This window comes from Diadema antillarum, unplaced genomic scaffold (assembly GCF_040938485.1).
Source record: "Diadema antillarum isolate AM-2024a unplaced genomic scaffold, OU_Dant_1.0 seq00000098_RagTag, whole genome shotgun sequence".
Lineage (NCBI taxonomy): Eukaryota > Metazoa > Echinodermata > Echinoidea > Diadematoida > Diadematidae > Diadema > Diadema antillarum.
This window is the reverse complement of record NW_027271187.1, coordinates 495,109-518,576: the sequence shown is the minus strand read 5'-3', so window position 1 is coordinate 518,576 and position 23,468 is coordinate 495,109. Positions and strand designations below refer to the sequence as shown.

The following is a 23,468-nucleotide window of genomic DNA, read 5'->3' as shown; positions in this document are numbered from 1 at the left end:
CAAATGTACAGCTTCCATTCAGGCTGGACCCTCTTACAATTCAAGGCACAGCGTGAGGAGTGACGCCACCAAACTCATGTATAAGTGCAGTACACTTACAAACAGTTGATGTAGTGACTACGGTAATCGCTGTATTAAAGGCAAAATCGTACTCGCACGAAAAATGAGTAACCTCACAAAATGGAAGATGACATGGGCTGGGGGGCAACAGTGCTCTGCAGGTATAGGAATATGATGTAGACTCGCTCCTCCGAGCGGACCTAGCAATATTTTACTGCCCCCTCCACACCGTGTTGACACGACTGATTAAACATACGACAATCAAACAAGGGGGGCAAAGTCTTTCTGGCAAACATCCTTAAAACAGTTGTGAGACTAAAGTCCAGAGGGTATATGTATCACACCTAACAATTTATCAGGGGGAAAAAAATCCCCATCAGAATATATTGAACAGTTGTTTGCATGCCGTCATTTTTGCTCTTCACTGTAAGCCTGTATACTAATGACAAGGGCGGGAGAGGCCTATAATATGTGAGCTGATTGCCGACTCTTGGGCTGTGAAAGTCTGTATCATCACATGTGTTTCTTCAGCTCTGCCAACTTGGCTTTCGTGTGAGTGGAATTCTATTCAGGGTTCACCGCTTCATTTCATCTTGATTCATGCAATGGGTATATGTGTGAAGAATATTGATGGCATGTCCATGTTGGAAAAACTTGGGACCTTAGCATTAATTGTCTTCGTATGTGTGCTCTGTCATCAAAGCGCCACCATGCTACTTTAAAAATTGTGTGATAACTTATTCAATTCCATAATGGTTTGATACCTTTTTCTTTGTACTTTATCCATTCATGTGTTGCATCAAGAATATTCTTCGTTGTTGTTTTCCTTATTTGCATTTAACTGATGGAACATGTAATAATATCTCATGAAAATGATTATTGTGGTCTATGACAGGGCATCGGGATGTGACAACTCATATAGAGTCATTTTTAGTTTCAATTTGACAGATTCACATGGACATTAAGTCATGAATACAGACAGATACATCAACTGTAATGCCTATTCATAAGCCAACTCATATTTGCCACACAACATTCACATGAAATAAGTGTCTTCCTTTAAATTACAAAGTACATGGGGGAACTCATTACACAACATTGTTTGGAAATTTGCTAAACTCTCATGCAAGTGGGCCACAGCTATCATACACCTCAATTTCATTACAAATATTTCAGGTGTTTGGTTTATAGTGAACAATGGTTCCTTGCCGACAGCTTCATGATTGGTTTGGCACTTTGATCTTGTTGTTCATCATATTCCACATTGTGATATCAATAGATTCATATGCCTGGGCATACTGCATATCTTATAGAACTATATCTTCCATATCCGATATAAATACTTTTTTTTTTGTGGTAGCTGTGACTGGAGTAGATGACTTCTTGTCCAATAGGAACATTTTCCTTTCTATTTTTTTTCCACATTAAGAGAAAATCAATACAGTATCAATGCCCTTTTGAGACTCAGCAGTATTATACACTATCAGCATGATTAAGACATGATCACATGTACCTTCAATCCTAGATGATTCTGTTTTACTGTCTCATTAACCCATCACCATATATCTTACCAGCAAATTGTATGGATGTATGATACACATGTACAGGTACTACATCTCACAACGAGACCTCTAGCCATTACAAGTTGTCATAGTTCCAGAAACAATTTGTATAACATAGATTAATAGGCCAGACCATCCAACTCCTACAGCCTCCTTTCATCTGCAACTCTTTATGAAGGCCACACCAGCATGGCCTACAGTACATGTGCTTCCATTTATCCGGATATTTAAAAAAGAGGGGAAAAAAATAACAACAGGAGGAGGTTCCAAGTTACAAATCCTATTCTGACATTGATCTCTTTTCAATCAACACTCATTCCCATGATGTTAATCACTCAGGTGAGCACTGTTAATGAACTACATAATGTTTGTATGGTATCTCTTCATTTCTTAGTGGGCACGTTGCAGACCTGTGGTAGCAACTGACCAACCACAAACTCCAGGACACAAGTGAACCACAGATCTCAACTAAATTTACCAGGATAAGAGAGGAGAGATACAGGACCACATCAACAATTGGTCATCCAGAAGCTCACGGTCAAAATGGAATGCGAGATATGAATATCTCATGTGAGTGACTCTCGAACAAGTTGCCATCTGAGGACATCATCAACGTATTCATTGCACTGCACCACCACCCCCCCCCCCACATTCCCTTCTCTTAGAACTTGCTATAAATCTGCATCCCTCCAATGGTCCACAATAAGTCCTATCCCTGCTGCTGAAATCGGTAGCTCTGCCACGTAATCATTTGCTGCCACCAGCCCTGACCATCAATCGAGAGCTTGCATTCCTACCGAGTCTACCGAGATGAAGACCTCCGTTAAGGTTCTGTACGGAGTGACATTGGGCTTCTCGATATGCATCAGCTGTATGCTGATCGCGTCCTTCTGCTCCCCAAACTGGATTGAGGCACAAGCTATCAGGAATGTCACAGGTGCACCCGACACCATCGCAGACCCGCCCAACGACAGATATTCTGGGTTGGTGACATTCGGGATAATCTACGGCTACAAGCAGTTCAATTACGGATTCGGAGCAAGGGAAAGACTCACTTACATAGGTAAGAGAACTTTGTGAAACTGACTTCTCTAGCACTCATTGGACATTGATAGATGTACATGCCACCACTGCTTTGACTTAAATCTCTGTCAGTAGAATATACATACATCATGTATTTCAAGCTTCATGAATGTTACTCATGTGAATAAGACCAATTATTACCCATATCAGGCATCTAAGCTGTGGTTCTACGACATTGTATTCCCCTCGTATTATGCAACAGCAGGGAGAAGAGGGGTGAATTCTCATATTCCCCTCTTTGACAATTGCCTATGGGATATGCATGCTAAAAACGAAGGTAATTGCATCCGGGCACTAGAGCTCCCGTGAAGAAAATTTGCTGTTGATGACAGTTTTCTCGCGGAGTGGTTTCGCAATGAAGGGCAAATTCCCATACGTTAACATGTAAAAATAGAGGACGATCTCTGCGCCTGTGTCAGTTGGCTGTTATATATTTAAGTAGGCCTTATATGTAAATCATGTCCTATATATTTTGGAGACAAATGATAGCTTGGTCACAATTATGGTTTGCATTATAGTGTTCTTTTTCTTTAATTTCTTAATCATATAGGCATACCCTGCTTCCCTTATTTGGTATCATTAAATCATCTGGTCTGAACTTCTATCCGTTCTCCGTTTCTCTTTCACAAACACTGATTATCCGGGGCTTACAGCCAAACAAGCTTGCTTTCATGTAGGTCCCATCATACTTCACTTTGTACAATCCCACTTCGATTTCGACCAGTTATCATTATAATGACTGTGTTATTATCATGTATGTAATTCTTTTTTTTTTGTATAATTGTTGACAAGGTAAAAAAAAGAACTTGTGCTGTTATTTTTTATGTATTATTGATATACGAGAAGTATGAAAATAAATTGAAATTGAAATTGGAAAAAAAATATGCGCGCCGCATAGGCCCTACCTAGGCTGTGCATAGGGATGTAGCGTGCAGTGTGGTGTAGAGCTCTAGCCGGCGCTGAATGGAATACCGCGAACTGGGAAGTTGTAAAAACTTTACATTGTAATGATTCATATTAATGCTCAAGATGCCTGTAATGGGTAATAATAATGATATGGACTGACTACTTTCGGGGGATACCACATTAATTGCCCTCAGTAGAATTGTATTGCCCTCGTCTTCAACTTGAGCAATACAATGCTAGTTCAGGCAATAAATGTTATATTCCCCTCAAGGCCAGTCCATTCTCTTATTCCTTTTCTTGAAATCCCACAGCCTCATCCTTCCAAAGAGAGTGCCTTCTTCACTGATTGGCACAGATTTTTGTCAAACTAATCATCAATAAATTGAGATGATCTAATCCTCTTGATCCCAAATCAATAGTTACGTCCAGACGACAAGCCTTACCCTCGAGGTTAGGAAACCTTGAGGTTAGAGCTTGTAGTTAGGGACCATGAAGATGCACTCGTAGTTAGCTAACCTCGAGGTTACCTCGATGTTAAGAGCCACATGAAATCTTATGGTTAGCGCTCTAACCACGAGCCGCGGGGGGTCCCCACTCGTAGTTAAGCACCGTGTGGACACAAAAATCAACGCACTCAAAGGGGCAGGAATTTGACCTCGAGGTTTCGTAACCTCGAGGTTAAGATTCGTCGTGTGGACACACGTCGTAGTTAGGGGGCAAGAGCTTAATCTCGAGGTTAGGGTTTTGTCGTCTGAACATAACTAATGTGTCACCATGATCTTCCAGTTGGACTAAGGCACATTGCTACACCTGAGTGGGCGTGCCAAAATTGACAACTAGGTCAAGTTTTGGTGGATTACTGAATGTTGCTGAAAAAGCTTGACAAGTTTGACAGTGCGTGAGCACATAAAGGATCAGTTAGCTTGGATTTGGCTACATAACATGAATCCAAACTAAATAAAAATTCTCGTGGTATCATATCAGTGTCTTATACACTGTGCCCTCCAAATTTGATGTCAAATGATTGGTAACATGTCCTACATGTGTATAAAAATAGCAGCTTACATCTACTTTCCATCTTAGTAAAAAACAAAAACATCCCCCCCCCCAAAAAAAAAAAAAAAAACCTACTACATTTTGAACACAATATTGCCACTTTAATCAGTACTTGCTCAGCATTTGGCAAAGGTTTGATATGAAACACTGTGTGACAAAATTAAACACTTCAAGATGACGAATGCATACAACAGCCTGTTATTCCCACAGTCATTTAGGATCTTCAGTTGTAACTCACAATCAGAAACCAAATTTGAGGTTACTTTATGACATGTACATCAATCATGCCAAAGTAGAGAGCATCATACAACATAACCAATTTGAGGTCCCGCCAAGAACAAACACTGCACTTCTTTGATCAAACTGTGTTAAAATAATGTCCCAACGTAAAACTACAGAGCCTTTGTTTGAAGAATGAATTTCACGCGAATATATAAAAAAAAATATTCTACCCAGCTCTGATCGCCTGCTTCACATCCACAACTTTGAGTGAAATAGAGCACTGGTTTTATGGCAAATATTGAGGTAGAAAATTAGTTTTGAGTACGGTACCATGTGAAAGTCGCCTTGCTTTAACAAAAATAAGAACAAAACCCCCATAAATAACAACCATAACAAAATATGTGACTTTACACAGAAACCACCATCAGCAACCATATCCATGTTTTAATTCCTTGTCTAAAATGTAGCTTTTATGTTGATTACCATGTAAAGGCTGTTGTAAAATTTACAATCCCTTTGGTTCTGCCATAAAACCACAATCTAATTTTATGATGATTTATTAGGAACAATTGCATTTTGAATTCCAGCACATGCCAAAGTGTGTCTCCATCTTGAACTCTCTAATGTTTGAGGAACCAATCCTATATTGAGAGCAGTAGAGTATCACTGTTTAAAGTCCAGGGTATATTCACGAAAACCCTAGAACTCGGGCTATCATTTCTTCTTCCAAAAACATGTACACATGTTATCAAGGCGCACTCTGTGACATCATGGTGGTACGATCAATTGTGCCAACTACAATGTATTGTATAAGGCGTTTGGAACATTGTACTGTAAATACCTACTTAAACAGAGGGATGATATAGTTTTGGTTGAGATGGCGCTTCAAGTTTCCAACTTTTTTTGTGATATAATGAGAAACCTTATAATGGGAAATGTGAAAGAGCATACAATTCTTAGAGGAATTCAATTGATGAAATTGATAAAATTTGGTTTTGAAATGGTTGAGATATCTAAAAGTAAAGAGGTCTTAATACTGTACTCTAAGCCAAATATTTTGAGAGGGCTTTTTTCTGTTAATTTTTGCAAATTTCCTAAGTCAGGTGCTATTCGCAAATTTAAAGACACACAGAAACATTAACTCTAATCCTGATATGAATGTGATATGCAAGTATACATTTCTGAGTTCAATAAATACTCTACGATTGCGAATTTAACCACTCGATATCATCGGGAAGTCCGGATTCCCAAAAATTTAGACTCACCAAATATATGGCATATACAGTAAACGAGGGACCCACCTTTTAGGAAGACTACTTTGTTTTGCTCATTTGTTGTTTTTTTTTATATTGCAGCCATTTCAAACCAATTTTCATCAAATAAACTTTGAATTCCTCATTGAAAGAAAAACCCCAACTGTGCCTTCAAGGTGACTTTGACGAAGAGTTAACTCTAAACCATAAATAGAGCAGTATAAACGTATGAATATTAAACCAACACTAGGAATGTTATGGAATTCTGAAGGTGCATTTGATTTAGCGATAAATCATAAGTAAGTTTGCAATCATACATGTATGGACAATTTTAAAGAGGACAATTTCATTGTCTGACATGTCCTCTACTGACTTTAATAGTACACACAAGTCTTCACTAAATATCCACTTCTGAAATGAATAACTCAAGTATTATCAAAAACTTCATGTAGCAGCCATTCCAATATAGAGAGGGATTTTACTCAACCATACAAGTGCGTGAATAGGTATGCCTTCAAAAGTGTAATGTATATGCAGCACCAGAGTAACACGCGTATTGGTTCTGCACATTGTTTCTGACACAGTCATGATGGTATTCACACATTTAGTACATGACTGGATTTGACCTATTGCCTATGGGAGCCTGGTGCATCATGTGCACAGTATATAAAACAGATCTATTTGAGATCATGGTTGGGCAAAAGTTAAATTCTTCATTGATTTTGATGCTGATACAGCTATTGGTCCATTCATTGAATCTTGCATAGCTATTTGATATGCCCCAACTGCTAAAGCCAATACAAAGTTCTCATATGCCAGTAGAACTGTCGATTACTGCTCCAAAATGTACACATACACATAAAAAATGTGTCAAATAATGCTGTGATAATACAATTTCAGTTGGGTATTGACGAAATTGCTGAATATTAGCCAAAAAGTTTGACGGAAGTCAAAATCTCAGAGCTTGCAAGATCCTGGTTGCTACATAATTTTCTTCCAAGGTAGACCTTTTTGGTAAATTGCAAGCAATTTCCAAAATGGTGAAAGATGAATTCCCGCCCTTCTGAGAACTATGTTTTGGCTTTTAATACACTTTTTTTGTAAACCTTAATTTGAAACACTCCTGCAGCAGTTATTGTCACATGCATAACTATTCAGTTTTATCCCAGATATAATTCTTTGGTATGATATCAACGAGTGAGGAAGACCTTCAGATCTAAAATGTGAATTTGCTTTGGGCAATCCCCTGACATCGGCTGTTGTTTTTGCTGAACCTTCAGAATGTACTGTGTACTTCTATAAATTTGTTATGATTGTCTGAAGTGACTTAAAATATGTAGTCAACCTTGCCTTTAGATGCTGCAGCTACAGCTGTAAAGGACTCAGAGAAAATGAATTTCAACTTACACAATTGTAAACACGTTTTTATTCATCCGGGGTAAAATTTATATCCAACTCTGTAGCTCATGTTAATTAAACTTGTGCCAGGTCAACTTAGGAAAGGTTGACTATTGTAGGAAATTACTGCAATAAAGAAAATGTATTGTGATCCAAAGATACAAACTATATGTGACCCGCTACAACAAAAGGATCTGAAAGTCAGGGGAGGTCGATTTTCTTAAAATGACATGACATTATTTGCTTCCTCTTAAGCTGATATAAAACAATAACATGACTCATAACAGCACGCGTTGCGGAGATATGACTGATTTTAAGAGAGCATGTCAAGTTGTCTATGAAATCGGCGTTTCGAGAAAACGGTCAAAACCTCCTTCAAAGTTTTCCTTCTGACACAATCGTGCTCAAGGGGAGGTAACACAGTTTTCACATCTTGACATTAGAAGGTATGCTCTTAGCAACCTCCGCGATGTTCATTCAAGCTTAGCGCCAGTGATCTACGCACGACCAATCAGTAACCAGGATGCCACGCACTGACCAATAAAATCACTCCCTCGTTGCGAGGGGCGGAGACTATCTGCAGCGGTAAATCCAAATCTTTGGACACGTTTCTGTTCTCTTGAAAATCAGAAAATCATGAGTGGCCCAGAAAATACTTACTTTCTTACCTTGCCTTTTTATCATTTAGCTTTGAAATTTCTGCAGATGATATTTGAAATATCAGAATACAAAATTATATTAAAAACAAAAAATTTGATGGTTTTGACAGATTTTGATGACCCGACTTCAAACTTATTTTCTCTGCTCAGCTGTCAGCGACTTTCAGATCCTTTTGTTATGGAGGGTCACATATACACTCAGCAAAAAAAAAAGTATACACTCTTTCACCTTCCTACAGTAATTCTCACAGAAGATTTTGATAACAATCAATGTATCATTATACCATATCAAAGGTAATTGAACTGGCTTTCATCCTGGTAAGGTAATACAAAGGGAAATTTTACGCATTCAGTGAACACATTCACTTTTGTCCTACAAGGCATAAAAGTAAAAATTGCAGAAATTGACATTTCTGTCATGCATTTACAGATACCCTTCAAGATAGCAATGATAACAAGACCAATAAGACACAACAAGAGACATGAATGAAATGGCAAAAATAAGTTTTTGCTCCCTTGCATTCTATTTATCAGGGATAACATTGAGGTTTGTTGACAAAATCAGAAATCAAAATTTTCAGGTGACTTTGACGTATGGAAAAAGCAAAATGAGCATAGACTTGAGAAAAAAAAAATCTGAAATCAGATTTAAATCTACAGAATATCACGGCTGATATATTCAAACAAATACAAAGTGGGAAACTAAAGGCTGAAAAGAAGAATTTTTTGTCAATCAAACTTCAAATGACATAAGGAGCAAGGCACAATGGTGATAAAATGGACAAAACTTCTTTATTTCATTTTTCCAATCTAAAGAATTTAAGAATTTATGGACAAGGACATGTAGGGCTATCAGTACAGTCAATTGTTACTGCATGCAGTGTATAAATGCAAAGCATGCTCGCTCCGCTGGCTGGCTGGTGATCACAATGCATGCGACTCATTCACAATGCCGACTGCACCGGCGCTTGTGATGTTGGGATTTACTGTGGTAGAGCGGGCACGTATGTACGTGCACAGCACACACAAATTATGATGATACGAGAGGGAGTGGCTTCTGTGCTGGTTATGCGTTTTAGCTAACCATGGTACATTTGCTGGAGATCAGCATGTGAAAGCAACTTTTCGGCATTGTTTGCAAACATGATGTGGACACCTTTATGGCGTGCTCATAAAAAGTGTAATATTGCCTTGATTCAAAAGCTAAATTTCTATCGATAGAATTATCATTTCATGACATCCTTTAACACCATACCCAACGCTGCATAATGGCACTGGTCTAATGGTCCCTGACCAATAAAAAAATCACTGTCGAACCAGTAACTTTTTCAGGAATGGACCAGTAAAAAATGGAAAAATTAGGAACCTACTGGTCTGACAGACAGGTCGGACCAGTAGACAAAATGGGTTAGTGTGTAGCCCTGCCATACCTGAAAAAGTTGTAGAGTAACATACCCTGTTTGTGACCATTTAAGGGGTTTTCCACACTGTAAACAAATCTGGCAAAGTAGTTTCAACCATTTCATATAACATAGACAAGATTATTCATACTCACTATTGTATTGTGCCTATCACAAAAAATTTGACCAATAATAGGCAATGACCAATGCAGTGGTCCAGATTGAGCAGGACTAAAACCTGCACCACGTTCGCTGATTTATGGCAGCAGTAAGTCGACTTACAGCATGATGTACAATTCCTATGCAATATGCGCGTGCTCTGCATTCTGATTATGCTGAACGCCCTCACATGGCATGGCTCTTGAACGTTGCATGAACACCAAGTCCCATTACGAAAGCACATTAAAATAGCTGCCGCACATGCAACAACAGCATGCAAACAGGGATCGGAATTCTGGTGGTGTTGTTGGTTCACATTTTTTTTCTTTAATGGTAACATCCACTTCCATAAAAAAAAATTAAAAAAAATGGTGCTTTGTGGCCCACACCGGCTCAAGTCATGAGAGTTCCATTTTTAACGTTACATGATCCTGAGGACATGTTTTTAAATTTCAAAATCCACGAACATCGGGGAAAAAAAAATCCAGTTTATTAGATCCTTTATTCCTTGTTCGTTAGCTGTGATGTTAAGCATGTTAAGAAAGGAGAGTCTACAGAAAATAAACTTTTGGATGCGAGATGTTGTCATTAACTTCAATAGGCCCGAGGTGACAAAATTTCACTTTTGAGATTTAATGCCCACTTCTACTTCTTCTATGGTGCTTCTCATCAAAGCCTGTTCAGCAACTGTTCAGCACTTTGCCTTTTGGGCCACACTATCGCCCAACGCCCACGATTGATTTTTGTAGATCGGTAGTGTGATAGTAAATATGTGGAAAGCATCTATAGAGTGCGTCACTGTATTTAGCAGTATATTACCGAGCATGTTGTTTCTGCCGTTAACGGATGCACGGCCGCAAACAGCAACAATTCTACTCTAGATAGGGTCATACTTCCACGCTTCAAATTACAGTACGGACAGTACACAAATCGGAATATATGGGACTACGTTAGAAGCAAGTTCTGAAATTGCATTTTTAATGTGTGTAAAAGATCATCTTCCTTACAGATACATAGCACAGCCTCGCAGACATTTCTAGTACTGTAAGTATGTAGATATCATTAGCCACGAAAATGCGCAGTTCATTCTATAAAACCAAGAGAATGTCAAAAGGGATTTTACCTGCATGTACGCCGCCATTTTCTTCGTCACATAGGATTCTGTGGAATCTTCGACAGGTCGTCGATCTCATTACTGGTGGTATAAAAAAAATCTAGACCATGTAGGATCTATGCGTTTTGACAGACATTTATACTTTATTCAATTACTCATTAAGACATTTTGAGCTTTTCATATAATTGATCGTGATTATTTGATAGCCATTACGTTTGAAAAGACAACAAAACAAAACAAGTTATTTTCTAATTTACCACTGCGTCACTTTACTATGACATGACCACCCCCATTAGTATATGGAATATTCTTTTAAAGTGTGGCTCGGCGATGGCGCACAACCTTGCAACTCGAGAAAATAACTTACAAAAGCTACTGTCCCGGTCCCGGTTCCCACGCCTTCGGGTTCGACAACTTCAGCTGGATGATAAAACTTACGGTTATCTCCGTGTTGTTGGGCAGAAATTCGGCAGAGCTTCGGCAATACTAAGTATAATATTCGGAATCAGGGCAAGACAAGAAACGGATAAGCATTTATGATGTGTCTTGGCGCCCCATCAGGCTGAGAAACAGAAGAAAAGGAAACGGGGCGAGATTTTGTTGGACTATGCAAGACAAAAGTTAGAGTATAAGCAGGTAATATATCTCAGTATGAGTCATGGGTACGAATTGGAATACATATTCTTGGAGTCCACGAATTCACTTGTGAGGTGCGGTATTCTCCCAATGACCAGGAATTAGTATTCAGCGATAAAAGTTTGGAGTGTTAGAGGAAACAACGGAGAAACAACTGGACAGCGCAGAGAACTTGTATCATTAACATTATTATTGTAAATATTTCGTACCAGAATCCGTGTCGATACAATTTAAACCATGTGTGAAGGCGTGATTAAGCGACGGACGACGCTCTACTTTATGGTCACTCTGGGCAGCTTTGCCTGTTTGATCCTCCTCGGCATTGCACTCGGCACGACCAGCTGGGTCCGGGCCGACTTAAGGCGGGACATCACGGTGTTCAACACCTCGCAACCACTCACAGGGTTTCTGGGTTCGAATCCCATCGACAACAGGGATCCTGGTGCCTTCATGGGAGTATCGTTCTTTGGACTCTTCTACGGATGCAAGCGGTTCAACTACGGGCTAGGGGGACGGAATTATGAGTGCTACTCAGGTAAGACAATAACTATGTAGGCTCTAATGTAGTATTGAGGAATTATCTAATAACCATTACAGAGTAAATCGAAAAACTTAGGTCCTATGAACACTCAAAAACAGTTTATGATCGACGTCGGAACATACGTGCATTTTGTTTTTATTTATTTGGATGACACTATTATTTTGTACAATCCAGCAGGATTAGAACAAACTGCATGGACAAACCTATAATGAATGATATACTAAGTAAGCTATACCTAATTATGCCTCTAGGATTGTTTGTTTTTTATAAAGACATTGTATACTAATATATATATATATATATATATATATATATATATATATATATATATATCTTACATATAATACTTTAATCAGAACTATGACTAAATATGGATTCTTACCACCTGTAGTGTAAGGGAATAACACCATATTGCAAAAAAACCCAAACAAACACACAAACACACACACACACACTATCTATCCAATCTCGGCTATCTAGATAAAACGTTCTCATAAACGTCTATACTTTGAAGTGTTGATTTGACAACTAATGAATAGCGCTTGCCTACTTTAAACAAACCTGACTAAACTTATCCCAATTTAAGTTATTTTCATATCTTGTGTTTATTTGAATCACCATCTGCAAAGTACATTTATGAGGGCGTTGCGCAGTTTTGAACACAAGATGTTACGATTATTTTAACTAACAAGGAAGTTTCGTCGCTGTCCAAAATGAAAATCCAAAGTGTTACTTCAAGAAGGATAATTTATTGATTTCAAAACTAATAGAACGTATGATGTTTGTAGGAAAGGTGTGAAATAACAAAGGCGTGCCCCCTTTTTAATGGAGGTCCAAAGCCCTTCGGTGCTATGAGAGTGCCCTAACAATGTAAGGGTTGCACACATCAAAGTATATCGCACAGTGGTATTATATAAATATTGTGTGGGTGCATGCGTCACTTCAAAATGCCTTCTGCGTGGATTTTGGCAGAGCATGACGTTTCGCCTATTGTCCCCACTGGAACGTTAGTACAAATGGGAACGGCTGGCGCACAAAGGAGTCTACAATATGTCAATAGAGACTCGTAACGACCTCCAAATAAGAATGCCCCCAAATATTTCACAAAAGACTCCAAACTCTGTTGTATGCATGGTTGACTTGAGCTTTGCTGTGCATGGCGAGGAATATAGCAGTGTGTAGACTGTGTCTCAAAATCTAATATCGCGTCGTGTGGTTTCTTAGAAAAAAAAAACTCTGTCACGTGGAGACATTAATTAAGATTGGAATAAACTGAATGAAGGTGAATAAACTATATGTCATCATGCAGGATGAAGTATTAATTTTGGCGCGAGATATATGATTCCGTACAAAACGATTAACCTAAAGTAAGGTATCAGTATCGATTTGAGATACGAACAAATCTGGACTCTTGTTGATCCCCTCAGTCACTTTGAGGATATAAGTATACTATACTTTGAATCGTTATGCAATTATAGAAAACGGCGACTTTGATATAGTTTTAGTGAGATGAGATAATACAGATAACAAACGATGACCTGTACTGCATAACGTTTTAAAACCTGAGATATAGTTCTACAAAAATGATGTAAATGTTATCCTTACCCAAAAGCTGCCTTTAGATGGCTCTTCAAAAAGAACACATTTATGCATATTTTCTTTTTTTTTCTAAGTAGTAGTCTGTCATTGGGCTGATCTCGAAATCAATCTTTTTCTATTAAGGTATCAGAATTTTGTAATATCGTCACGTGGATATGCATACTTTCGTACATTTAACATGAATTGTTTTCGTTTAACAGAAGCTGATGTTCTTTTCGAAAAAATGAAATAAAGCATGAATTGAATTGAATTGAATTGAATTGATGTAAATGAAAGTTAATGCAAATTGTCTACGCCTCATATAATAATATTTATATAGCCACATCAATTTCAATCAAAATGCTTCTACGTTTGTTTGTTTTTATTCACCATTGAAAATTCCTTTGTACATTCGTTTTGTCCATTCCACAGCTCCGAAATACAAGAACAAACAGTTAAAATTGTCAAACGAGAAGAATATTGTTTTTGAAAGTTATCTTCTGCCTTCTTCCTGCAACAGTGCTCAGCGAACACGCCGAAGTCTATAACACCGGGATCGTCATCACCGTCATCGTCTTCCTCATTCCCGCGGCGATTTTCGCCCTCGTCTCCACCATCTTCGGACTCGTCAACATGCTGACGATTCCCATCGAGACGATTCACGGCCCGGTCGGACTCTACATTTGGAACATCATCGGAGGTAAAGAAAGAGAGCGATCCTCCCGAGCCTCGCCCAATTAATGCTCACCCGAGTGACATATCCCAGAAATTAATGTATTGCTTCCTTGTGGCCTTTTGGCTCTGTATCGGTCGTTGGTCGTCGAAATGTTTGTCTACCAGAATAACATCTTCCCACGTTTAAGATAGTTAAAAAAAAATGCTCCTATATAAAGTGATTCCAGGTGGGATTATCAGTCATGTGAGTGATTTTGTGTGCTTGTGATAATGTTATCTATTAGCATTGTCTGGGGTTTCTAGACGAGGGAGAACATAATGTATATTTCTATTATGTTTCATAAAGCGTTATGGAATGACTTTTCCAAATAACGTGATTGAATGTGCACGTGTTGTGTTTATTGTAATAAAGAGTGTAGCTGTTTTATAAGTTGTATCGGGACAAGAATGTGTTGTTTTTGTTTTTTCATTTCTTGCGGCATTGATTGAAAACATTTTTTTTTTTTCAATCATATGATAACTTTCTCTCATTCTGTTCACCCCTCCTGTAGTGCTATGCAGCGCTGTGGCCCTGACACTCTACCTAGTCGTCTACTTCACCCAAATCCAGTTCGAGGTCCTCAACCCGTCCGACCGCGGGCCTCCTTTTAACTTCAGCACCTCCGAGGCCCACTTCGGCTTCTCCTTCCTGCTCGTGGTCGTTACCTTCCTCATCTTCTGCTCCAACATCGTCATCGTCCTGCTGGCGCAACTCGTCGAGAACCCTCGCATATTCAGTCGCAAGAAGCGATCGGTGAACGTCAACGGGAAAGTCGGAAACGACATCGGGTCCGGCATTATGTATTGACAGAATTATCTCTTGACGATTCGCATTGCCGGTTTCAATCTTTAACCCTTTCTTTGCCGAGGATTCAAATGTACACAAATGTCACACAAATATCTATGCCCATGGAAATTAATGTGGCACGCAAAGGGTTAAATGAACTCCACGCCATGTCAATACGAGACCTCTCATTAGTGAGTCAGTTTTTGAGATAGGAAATCAGCATCAAAAGTTTGACCACTTGCCGAAAAGCCGTGGCGATACACCAACAGGTTCCTCATTGTCAAGTTTCTAAATCAACGCTTATAGATGTTAATAATATAATACAATGTTGTCTGTCGTTTGTTTTGCGGTTGTAGGGTTAACAACGTGGGAATGTTAGTGGGCTGATGGGGGTAGGAGACGATCACGCATCTCTGTATGCAGACCAGCTTTATCTGGGACTTGAAGGCGTGTTGCTATAAGGTCTGCAGAAGATGTAGACTTACCACTTTCGTGTTGGCGGGAAAATGAGATGGTATTTGTAATACTCACACACAAACACACACAAACACACACACACATACAATATTGCATTAAGGGGATCTGATGACATTTTCGTACTAGTAATATTCAACTTTCAACTTTCACTTTCATAAGTTGAAAGTTGAATACTACTAGTGCGAAAATGTCATCGGATCCCCTTAATGCAATATTGTGTGTGTGTGTGTGTGTGTGTGTGTGTGTGTGTGTGTGTGTGTGTGTGTGTATTCAGAGAACTGGAAACGGGGATATTTTCTGCATTGCCTTGGAAAGTTGACAATCCCGGTAAATTGTCCTTTTTGTTTATAAAGTATTAAGTGTTATCCACACTTAGCAATGATTAGTTTGTTATCGTTTAGGAAGTATTATTTATTTGTGTTTTAGTAATTTTATACGTATTCAGTTTATGACGGAAAAGGAAAAAAAACAAATTCTGCTCGTGCGCGGTATTATTATGTAGAACATGAATTATACACAGCTTCTTCAGTACTACAAACTGCAATGTAAATATGATAAATTATTATTCATCATAAGCAACGACTTAGCCAAACACGTAGTGAAATGTATGTCTCGCCCGTATCTTGTCTATATATAAGATTAAACCCTGCGTTGCATGGGTATAGAATTAAAGCCTATTAAAAAATCGTATAGTTTGGTCTTTGCTTGGAAGGAGTAACAATATTCATAACTTAAGCTGTCTATATAGATTAACTTATCATTTTGGTGCACTAGGATTGTGACATGACCGACAAATAAAACAAAGACCCAAACAAACAAACAAACAAACAAACAAACAAAAAACAGGTTGTCTCCCTCATGTTAAACTCTATGTATCTACATTGCATCAGCTCTTAACCGGACCTTGATTGTGTCCAGATTACTCACATTAAGCTTGCCCAAGATTTCTTCATCACAGATTAAGCGAAGAGCAGTGAAGCGGCAAGATGTAATAACATTTGATTTTATTATGAAACGACATGCTTGATAAATTACAGCTATCAATAACAAGTTGGTCACATCCGATCATTAACCATTTCTTTTTATTTTCGTTTTTTCTCTGAGCGAGAGATTAATCTTGCCCTAACGAAGTCTTTGCATTACATCATGACACATTTTGTCGGTTCGGTGTTCATAACATATAATGCTCAATTACAATCTTTTGTAAATCTTTTTTCCTTTCCTTTTTTCTGTCCAATCTTTCTCTTCTGTCCAATCTTTTTCTCCTGTCGTGGTTGTCGCAACTATTTTCAACACTTTTGGGCTCTTTATGGCCTCTGTGTGACCCGTCTCGATAATAATCTATGTGAACATTGTACACCAGAACGAGAAAACCAACAACTAATCAATATCCGACGTAATAAACCATTTCATTCAGGTGATTTGTCGTGATATTATCTCCATTAACACAAGAGCGAAACTCGGGCTATACTGCGCATTAATGTTTTGTCCCTCTTTTTCTTTAAACGATGGATTGATGCCGTTGTTGAAATTAAAACGACTAGGGAAAACATTTTTGTGAGATGAGGTAATATTTTAGTTAGTATGTGATATAATCGCAACTCTCAGAATGATGCGGATATTGTTATCTGATGTGGTTTCCCTTACGCCTGAACTATACAGGGTCTTCTTGTACCTCTAATAATTATCATTCATCTTTGTTCTTCATACAGTGTTATATTCCCGGGGTTATGATTCAGTTTATATTTCGGAGAGGTTGGTATAGACAGAGTTTGTTAGGAAACTTTCAATTGATACTAGAAAATCGTATATGGCTTTGAAGAATTGTATTTCATTAATAACTAATACCTTGTTTGTGTACATGTATATTACGTTATGTATTGCGATATTGCATGTATAGATAATTCAATGTGTACTATACATTGAGGATTCACTCATGAACAATTTGATATCAGCTTGTTACTATATGATATTGGCAGTACTACTATAAAAAACTTTAATAGTGAATAAATGCGATGCACAACATGTTATCATGCAAGTTGTTCAGTGTGTTTCATGTTCGTGGTGTATTTTTTTCACAGCATGGTGTATTTGATTCACAGCATAGATTCATGTGGTTCAATGCAGCGTTCTATCTTTTTATTTTTACCATTCATTACTGCTGTTTAGTACAGTATAAAAACAACAACAACAATCTCTTCAAATTGATGATTCCTGCGTCGAGTTGTGTTTGTTGCAACTGACTGACGTCCAGGTAACTATCACTGGCTATCGGGCCAAAGCTCGGTAGTCTAGTGGATAGGACGATCTCTCTGTAGCATTCATGATGTCGTAAGTTCGATTCCCACCGGATTATGTATGCTCATGATTTTAATCATGACGATTACTAAAAACCAACCAACCAACACACAAACAAACAAGCAAAAAAAAAGAAGAAAAAAACAAGCAAACAAACAATCAAACAAACAAACCTGACTAATAGGTGTGTATTAAATTGCGTGAATGAAAGACAATTATTTGTCAATCAGTTGCAATAGCAATAATCGACTTTTTCAGTTGAACTCTATTTTGGTCGTATACCATCGTTTCTATTGGTTGCAGAGTCGTCAAAATGTAAAGTACAACACAATATTTGTTGATGAAAGTGAGTCGTAAAACTTTCTGATTTTGTGCAGCTTTGTTCGATGTATTTAATTCCGTATAATCTCTCTCTCTCTCTAGTATATGCAGTAAGATTCAGAAGTGCCAATATGATGCCTATATAATATGAACTTTTCTGAAGAGAGAACATATGGAGAAAGAAAAACACGATCCCCGAGATTAACAGGTTGATTTGGTGTTGATTCGATAGGAATGAGATGAGACTGAAGTGTATACTAGTACACTTCAATGTAGACGGTATACCTTACTATACATCGCCATCGTCTGGAACTCAACATTGCCACAGTTGGCATGTTATTATGCTTTCTGGCATAATTTTAGACGTTTCAGCATCTATCCAGCATTATGCAATCAGGCATAATTTGGCTGTTTTTAGCGTAGTTCTGGCATAATTTCTACAGAAAAGAAATCTCTAGGCGGTTTTTGTACTGTGGTACTGCTTTTTGGTTGGTTTGTTAGTTAGACTTTTTTTTTTGCTTGTCAGCTTATCAGGCACCACAAAATATGGGAGAACAATGGGCAACACAATTCGAATGGGCACCACAAAGCGATTGGGAACCATAATGCAATTGGACACCACAATTCAATTTTATTTTTATTGTTTTTTTTTTTGCTTGTTAGCCGATCGGGCACCATAATTTGTAGCAAAAAGATATATGAGGACCTTTTTGTTCTTTTTTTACCTTGTCAGCTGAAGAGGCACCACAATTGGTTGACCTGATGTGACGTATACATGGCAATTTAGCATGATTTTGGGCCGCTTCAAGCACAATCCCGTGTTTTTTCACTGATCACATGCACTGAGTGGAACTGCGCCCGTTGTTCTTCGGCTGTTAACGCTCGAGTTGGCCAGCAGCATTGCGGATACAATGTAATGCACGATTATTCTTTTTTTTTTCTTTCCAAAGACTAATCATAATCGATGTCAACAATCTACTTGTGTAGTTGTATCTAATAATTGTAATCGTGCACTGACGTTACTTATATGGCTTCTTTCAGTGTCTTTAAATATCTGTCTGGATCAAAGACTATGACATATAAACGCTAAGGTCAACGCCAACGCCTATGGACATTGTTTACATTATTTAGTTGGTTTGTGTATTATATGCGCATAATTGAAATATATCATTATTTTGTCCTTAATAATCTGTTAATTCCTACTTAATGCATATCAATATACCTGCTTGAATCAATGCACATTCACTCTCTATTTGAAGTCAATCAATCAAAATATGGGCAAGCTCATATAGGCCTACAGTTATATTCCGGTCTAAACCAATGGAATAAACAGCCTAAAAACCGCAGAACACTTCCAAATTCAAGTGTGTGTGTGTGTGTGTGTGTGTGTGTGTGTGTGTGTGTGTGTGTGTGTTTCTGAGTAGGTCGGAAGACGAATTATCACACTCGTTAATCTTCTTGTCAATCTCTGACTTGTTCAATCACTTTATATGATGCTGGTTATCTCATAATGATACAAGTACAACAACTGTACTTTGTCTGATGAGATATTCCTGTTAAGGCATGCTTCAATACATTTTGCGCATGTATTTGTTATTTCATACCATATGCCATGCCATGCACGCCTCCTTCAATGCACCTGCTATTTGCCGAAGTCAGTGTTAACCAAACACTACAGGAAAGGAATGTTATTTGAACCTTGAACTTAAATTGTTATGTTGGACCAGCCTCGTACAAGCTCTCTTGTTGATATGGAGTTAAAGGAAACAGCCCTGTGCGGAGCTTTGCTTCAACGTAGAGAGGAATTGGTAATGGCAGAAGGATTCATTGAAAAAAAAAAGTTTTAAGAAAGCTGGGGACTACGGATTGATGAACCGCTATAAAGGGTTCTCTTGTTGGATCAGCGATTAGTGAAGATACTTTGATGACAAACGACACCAGGGAAGCCAGTATGCAAATGAGTTTATCCTCCTCCCTCGCCTGCCGTTTCCTTTCAGAAATCGTCTCTCCTTGCCCTTTTATTTCTTCGGCTTCAAAGTTACGGCACTGTTCATTTTACGTTGTCGAAACGTACAGTACTTCTCCAGTCTGCACTGGCCAAGCCTGTCTGTAATAACCCGCCCAATCACAATAGTAAAGAATAACACAGTGTAATCGGTTTAGAAAGCGAACAATGGCCATCATCGCTTCGAGGAAGTGGAAGTCAGATTAGGGCATCACAGGGGCACAAGAGTATGGAACACAAAGAAACTGAAGCCAAGTGTATCAACAAAGTCATTAAATCAAGCCCTTTTCCTAACAACGATTCCAGTTGAAAGACCAGTATACGTATAGTTTGCTTTCTCTCTGGCGGTCGCTGCAGTGACATCGAATGAAAATAATAACACCACCACCAACAACAACAACACAATTTACCATAGCGAGCCCTAGATTTGCGACGCGAACGATAAGACGCCGCAGTCTAGCGGTTTGGACAATAGAACCGCTGCCTCGCGCATGGCGGAGCACCATTCTTTCCCAATTAGCGTCATCTATGCGTTCGAGTCGTTCGACATCTTAGGGTCGTCTTTGCGTTCGATCTAAAACTCGCTTTATACAAAGAGACGACACTTCTTGAAGTTATCATATCACAGGGCATTAGATTAGAACCCCTCCAATCACGTCATCCGATCCTTTGTTGGAACTGATGGAGGAAATAATGTCAATAGACTGTGAGCTGCGCCCTCCCTCGTTGACCCAGCTTAGATTTAATTGCTAACACTCGAGGTCACTCCATGTTCAAGTTTGGTTCGATAACATGGAGTACACAGACAAGTGAATATCATCAAAATCGAAACAAATGAGAAAGTTGTGGAATTTTAAAGTTACATATACTAATACGTGTTAAGGCAAAAAAAGTTGATATAGCCAATGAATGAAGTAGTCATATATATATATATATATAATTAATCTGCAGTTTCCCAAAATATGTGCCATATTTGAATACATCTCGAATTGTTACCAGGCCTGTTTAATGTCTTGCTATTTCTAATATGATGGAGATGCTTCCCCGGACTCTAGGAGCAGTTAGATGGGCATCAGGACCCATCCTCTTTTTACCGTTATCACCCTTCAACAGTAACACAAAATGTTAATGATGCCCCTGATTTTGATAAGTTTATCGTGATTTATCACTGATTTATCAATATTATATTCATCCAATGAGCTATGCTAAAATTCTGTTTATATCTTGTTATTAACTGTGCAAATGCCACGATTACGAAGTATATTTTCAAGCTCAAATCATAATGATAAACAACAAGACTTGTTCGTGTTGTGCCGCTGAGGACCACCATCTAATTTTCACATGCCATTGGGATTGTTTGCAAACAAGTCGCCTGGTGTTACATCATAACCACTGATGTATAGTGATTGCTGTGTTTATCAGTCTGGAGGGGCGCAAAAGTCATCAATGTCAGTATGTTACACTTTCTATTTAAGAAACAAAATGATCTCGTAGTAATGAGCTTTGCCGAGACAACAGCTGTTCTGAATGTCGACAAAACACTGTTCCGATGCACTGTTTGACTCCGATCTAATGCAAAACGTCACTCATTGAAATGATTAACATAGATGAGGGACGGGTGTTTGCATGTTTCTCTCTATTAAGTACTATAGAGCGCAGAACTTACTTGAAAGGGCAATAATGATAAGCCGTTGTTGCACTATCCGCGCAAGTACATTCCGCGTTAATGACATTTTGAGACTGCACGGGAATCGGAGAGACTGATCTATTCGTGTCTGGGTCCTGTCTGATTTCAAACAACAACAACAGCAGCAACACCACCACCACCACCACCACCACCAGCAACAACAACAACAACAACAGCAACAAAAACAGCAGCAGCAGTAACAATAACAACAACAACAACAGTAGCAGGGATAACCTTTGTTGTTTCACTCAAGCTACAAAACACTCGTGACGACGTGTCTATTTAGCGAGTAACTGAATTGGATGTTACAATATGCTATCTTCTGAACATGACCAGACATTCAATCGACACCATTCTATGTACAATGTAATTTGTCTTGTAATCACCTATTGTTTCAATCCCTTCAAGACGCCATTTGGTGTATAAGTGCATTGTACTCTAAATTTTGACTTTATATTATCGTGCTTTTACATGAGCATCTGCTCTAATCTAGTACGATTTCAGTTGTTGCATGTATTCATCAGAATATAATTTGCCGCAAATACTCGCGCGTACATGCAACTTGACGGTAAAGCTTGCTTTTATGATATTTTCAAAGTCATAAATGAGGATGGATTTACAATATGATAATGACGCCAGGTTTACCTATACAAGAGTTAATCATGAATGACTGACATTGTAATCACGCAGGTCATTCGAAGGGCAGTGTTTTCTCTGATTGATATTTCTGAATGCATTGATGGAATCCATTCTTCATTTCGTAGGATATCGTCGAGCTTATAGATAGTTGTGTGTGTGTGTGTGTGTGTGTGTGATACCATCATCTCTTTCCATCATCTAGCATAGATTATGAAGAGTTTGAACGCAAAAACAGGCAAACGCCATTTTCAAAATATCTAAAATTATGTCGTCATCATCAAATAGAGAAATATAGTTCTTCTGGAGACCCTGAATCTCGAGACAATTTCTCTTTGAGTGACTACTCTGTACCTGTATGGTACAGTTATTTCTGACTCTGCCTTTCTTCCCCTCCCCCTCTCTCTTATAAAATCATAATCCTGATTCCTTTCAGATTTATTCTGTGCCTTGCAGTTATAATAAATCTGACAACCAGAGTATTGCGGTACTTGTATAACCAAAGTGTATCACCGGTATCAGCACAGCTGAAATCAAGTGACTGTTTTGATGATCTTGTTCCAAGCCATTTGGGTATAGCCGTCGTGTCGCCATATTGTATTTCTACTCTTGAACTGCCTTCCGCCCTTTTCACAACGCGGGTCGACGAACTTATTAAAGATTTTCACCATAACAGGCGAGGTTCGTACTGGCTATGGAGGCTACCAGTGACGTATCAGACGATCTTGTACCTGATGATACACAATAATATCTCTGGATTCAGCGAGTGACATGAGACAAGATCATCCTAATAGTCACTCTAGTCTTTAGTTTAATCTGTACACCGGTAATCTGCAGATCCAGTGAATGAAGCAGTTAATGTATTTTGTCGAGCACATCAGTGAAGTTGGAGAAAAACATGTGTCGTCAACGCTGG

At 38.5% G+C, this 23,468-nt stretch overlaps 2 protein-coding genes across 2 annotated transcripts in view; both read left to right on the top strand.

The window, feature by feature from the left end:
- The first annotated feature begins 479 nt into the window (after positions 1-479).
- LOC139726791 (clarin-2-like) overlaps positions 480-23,468 on the top strand; it is a 30,381-nt gene continuing 7,392 nt past the window's right edge. Inside the window, exons 1-2 of the mRNA XM_071637782.1 lie at positions 480-612; positions 2,017-2,685. Of these exons, the coding sequence (XP_071493883.1) occupies positions 2,433-2,685 (253 nt within the window). The 5' untranslated portion in view covers positions 480-612; positions 2,017-2,432. The remainder of the gene's footprint in view (positions 613-2,016; positions 2,686-23,468) is intronic.
- Positions 11,237-15,703, top strand: LOC139726770 (clarin-2-like). The gene is made up of 3 exons (XM_071637761.1): positions 11,237-12,043; positions 14,148-14,327; positions 14,854-15,703. The coding sequence occupies exons 1-3, from the start codon at positions 11,746-11,748 to the stop codon at positions 15,147-15,149; spliced, it is 774 nt and encodes a 257-aa protein (XP_071493862.1). The 5' UTR covers positions 11,237-11,745; the 3' UTR covers positions 15,150-15,703.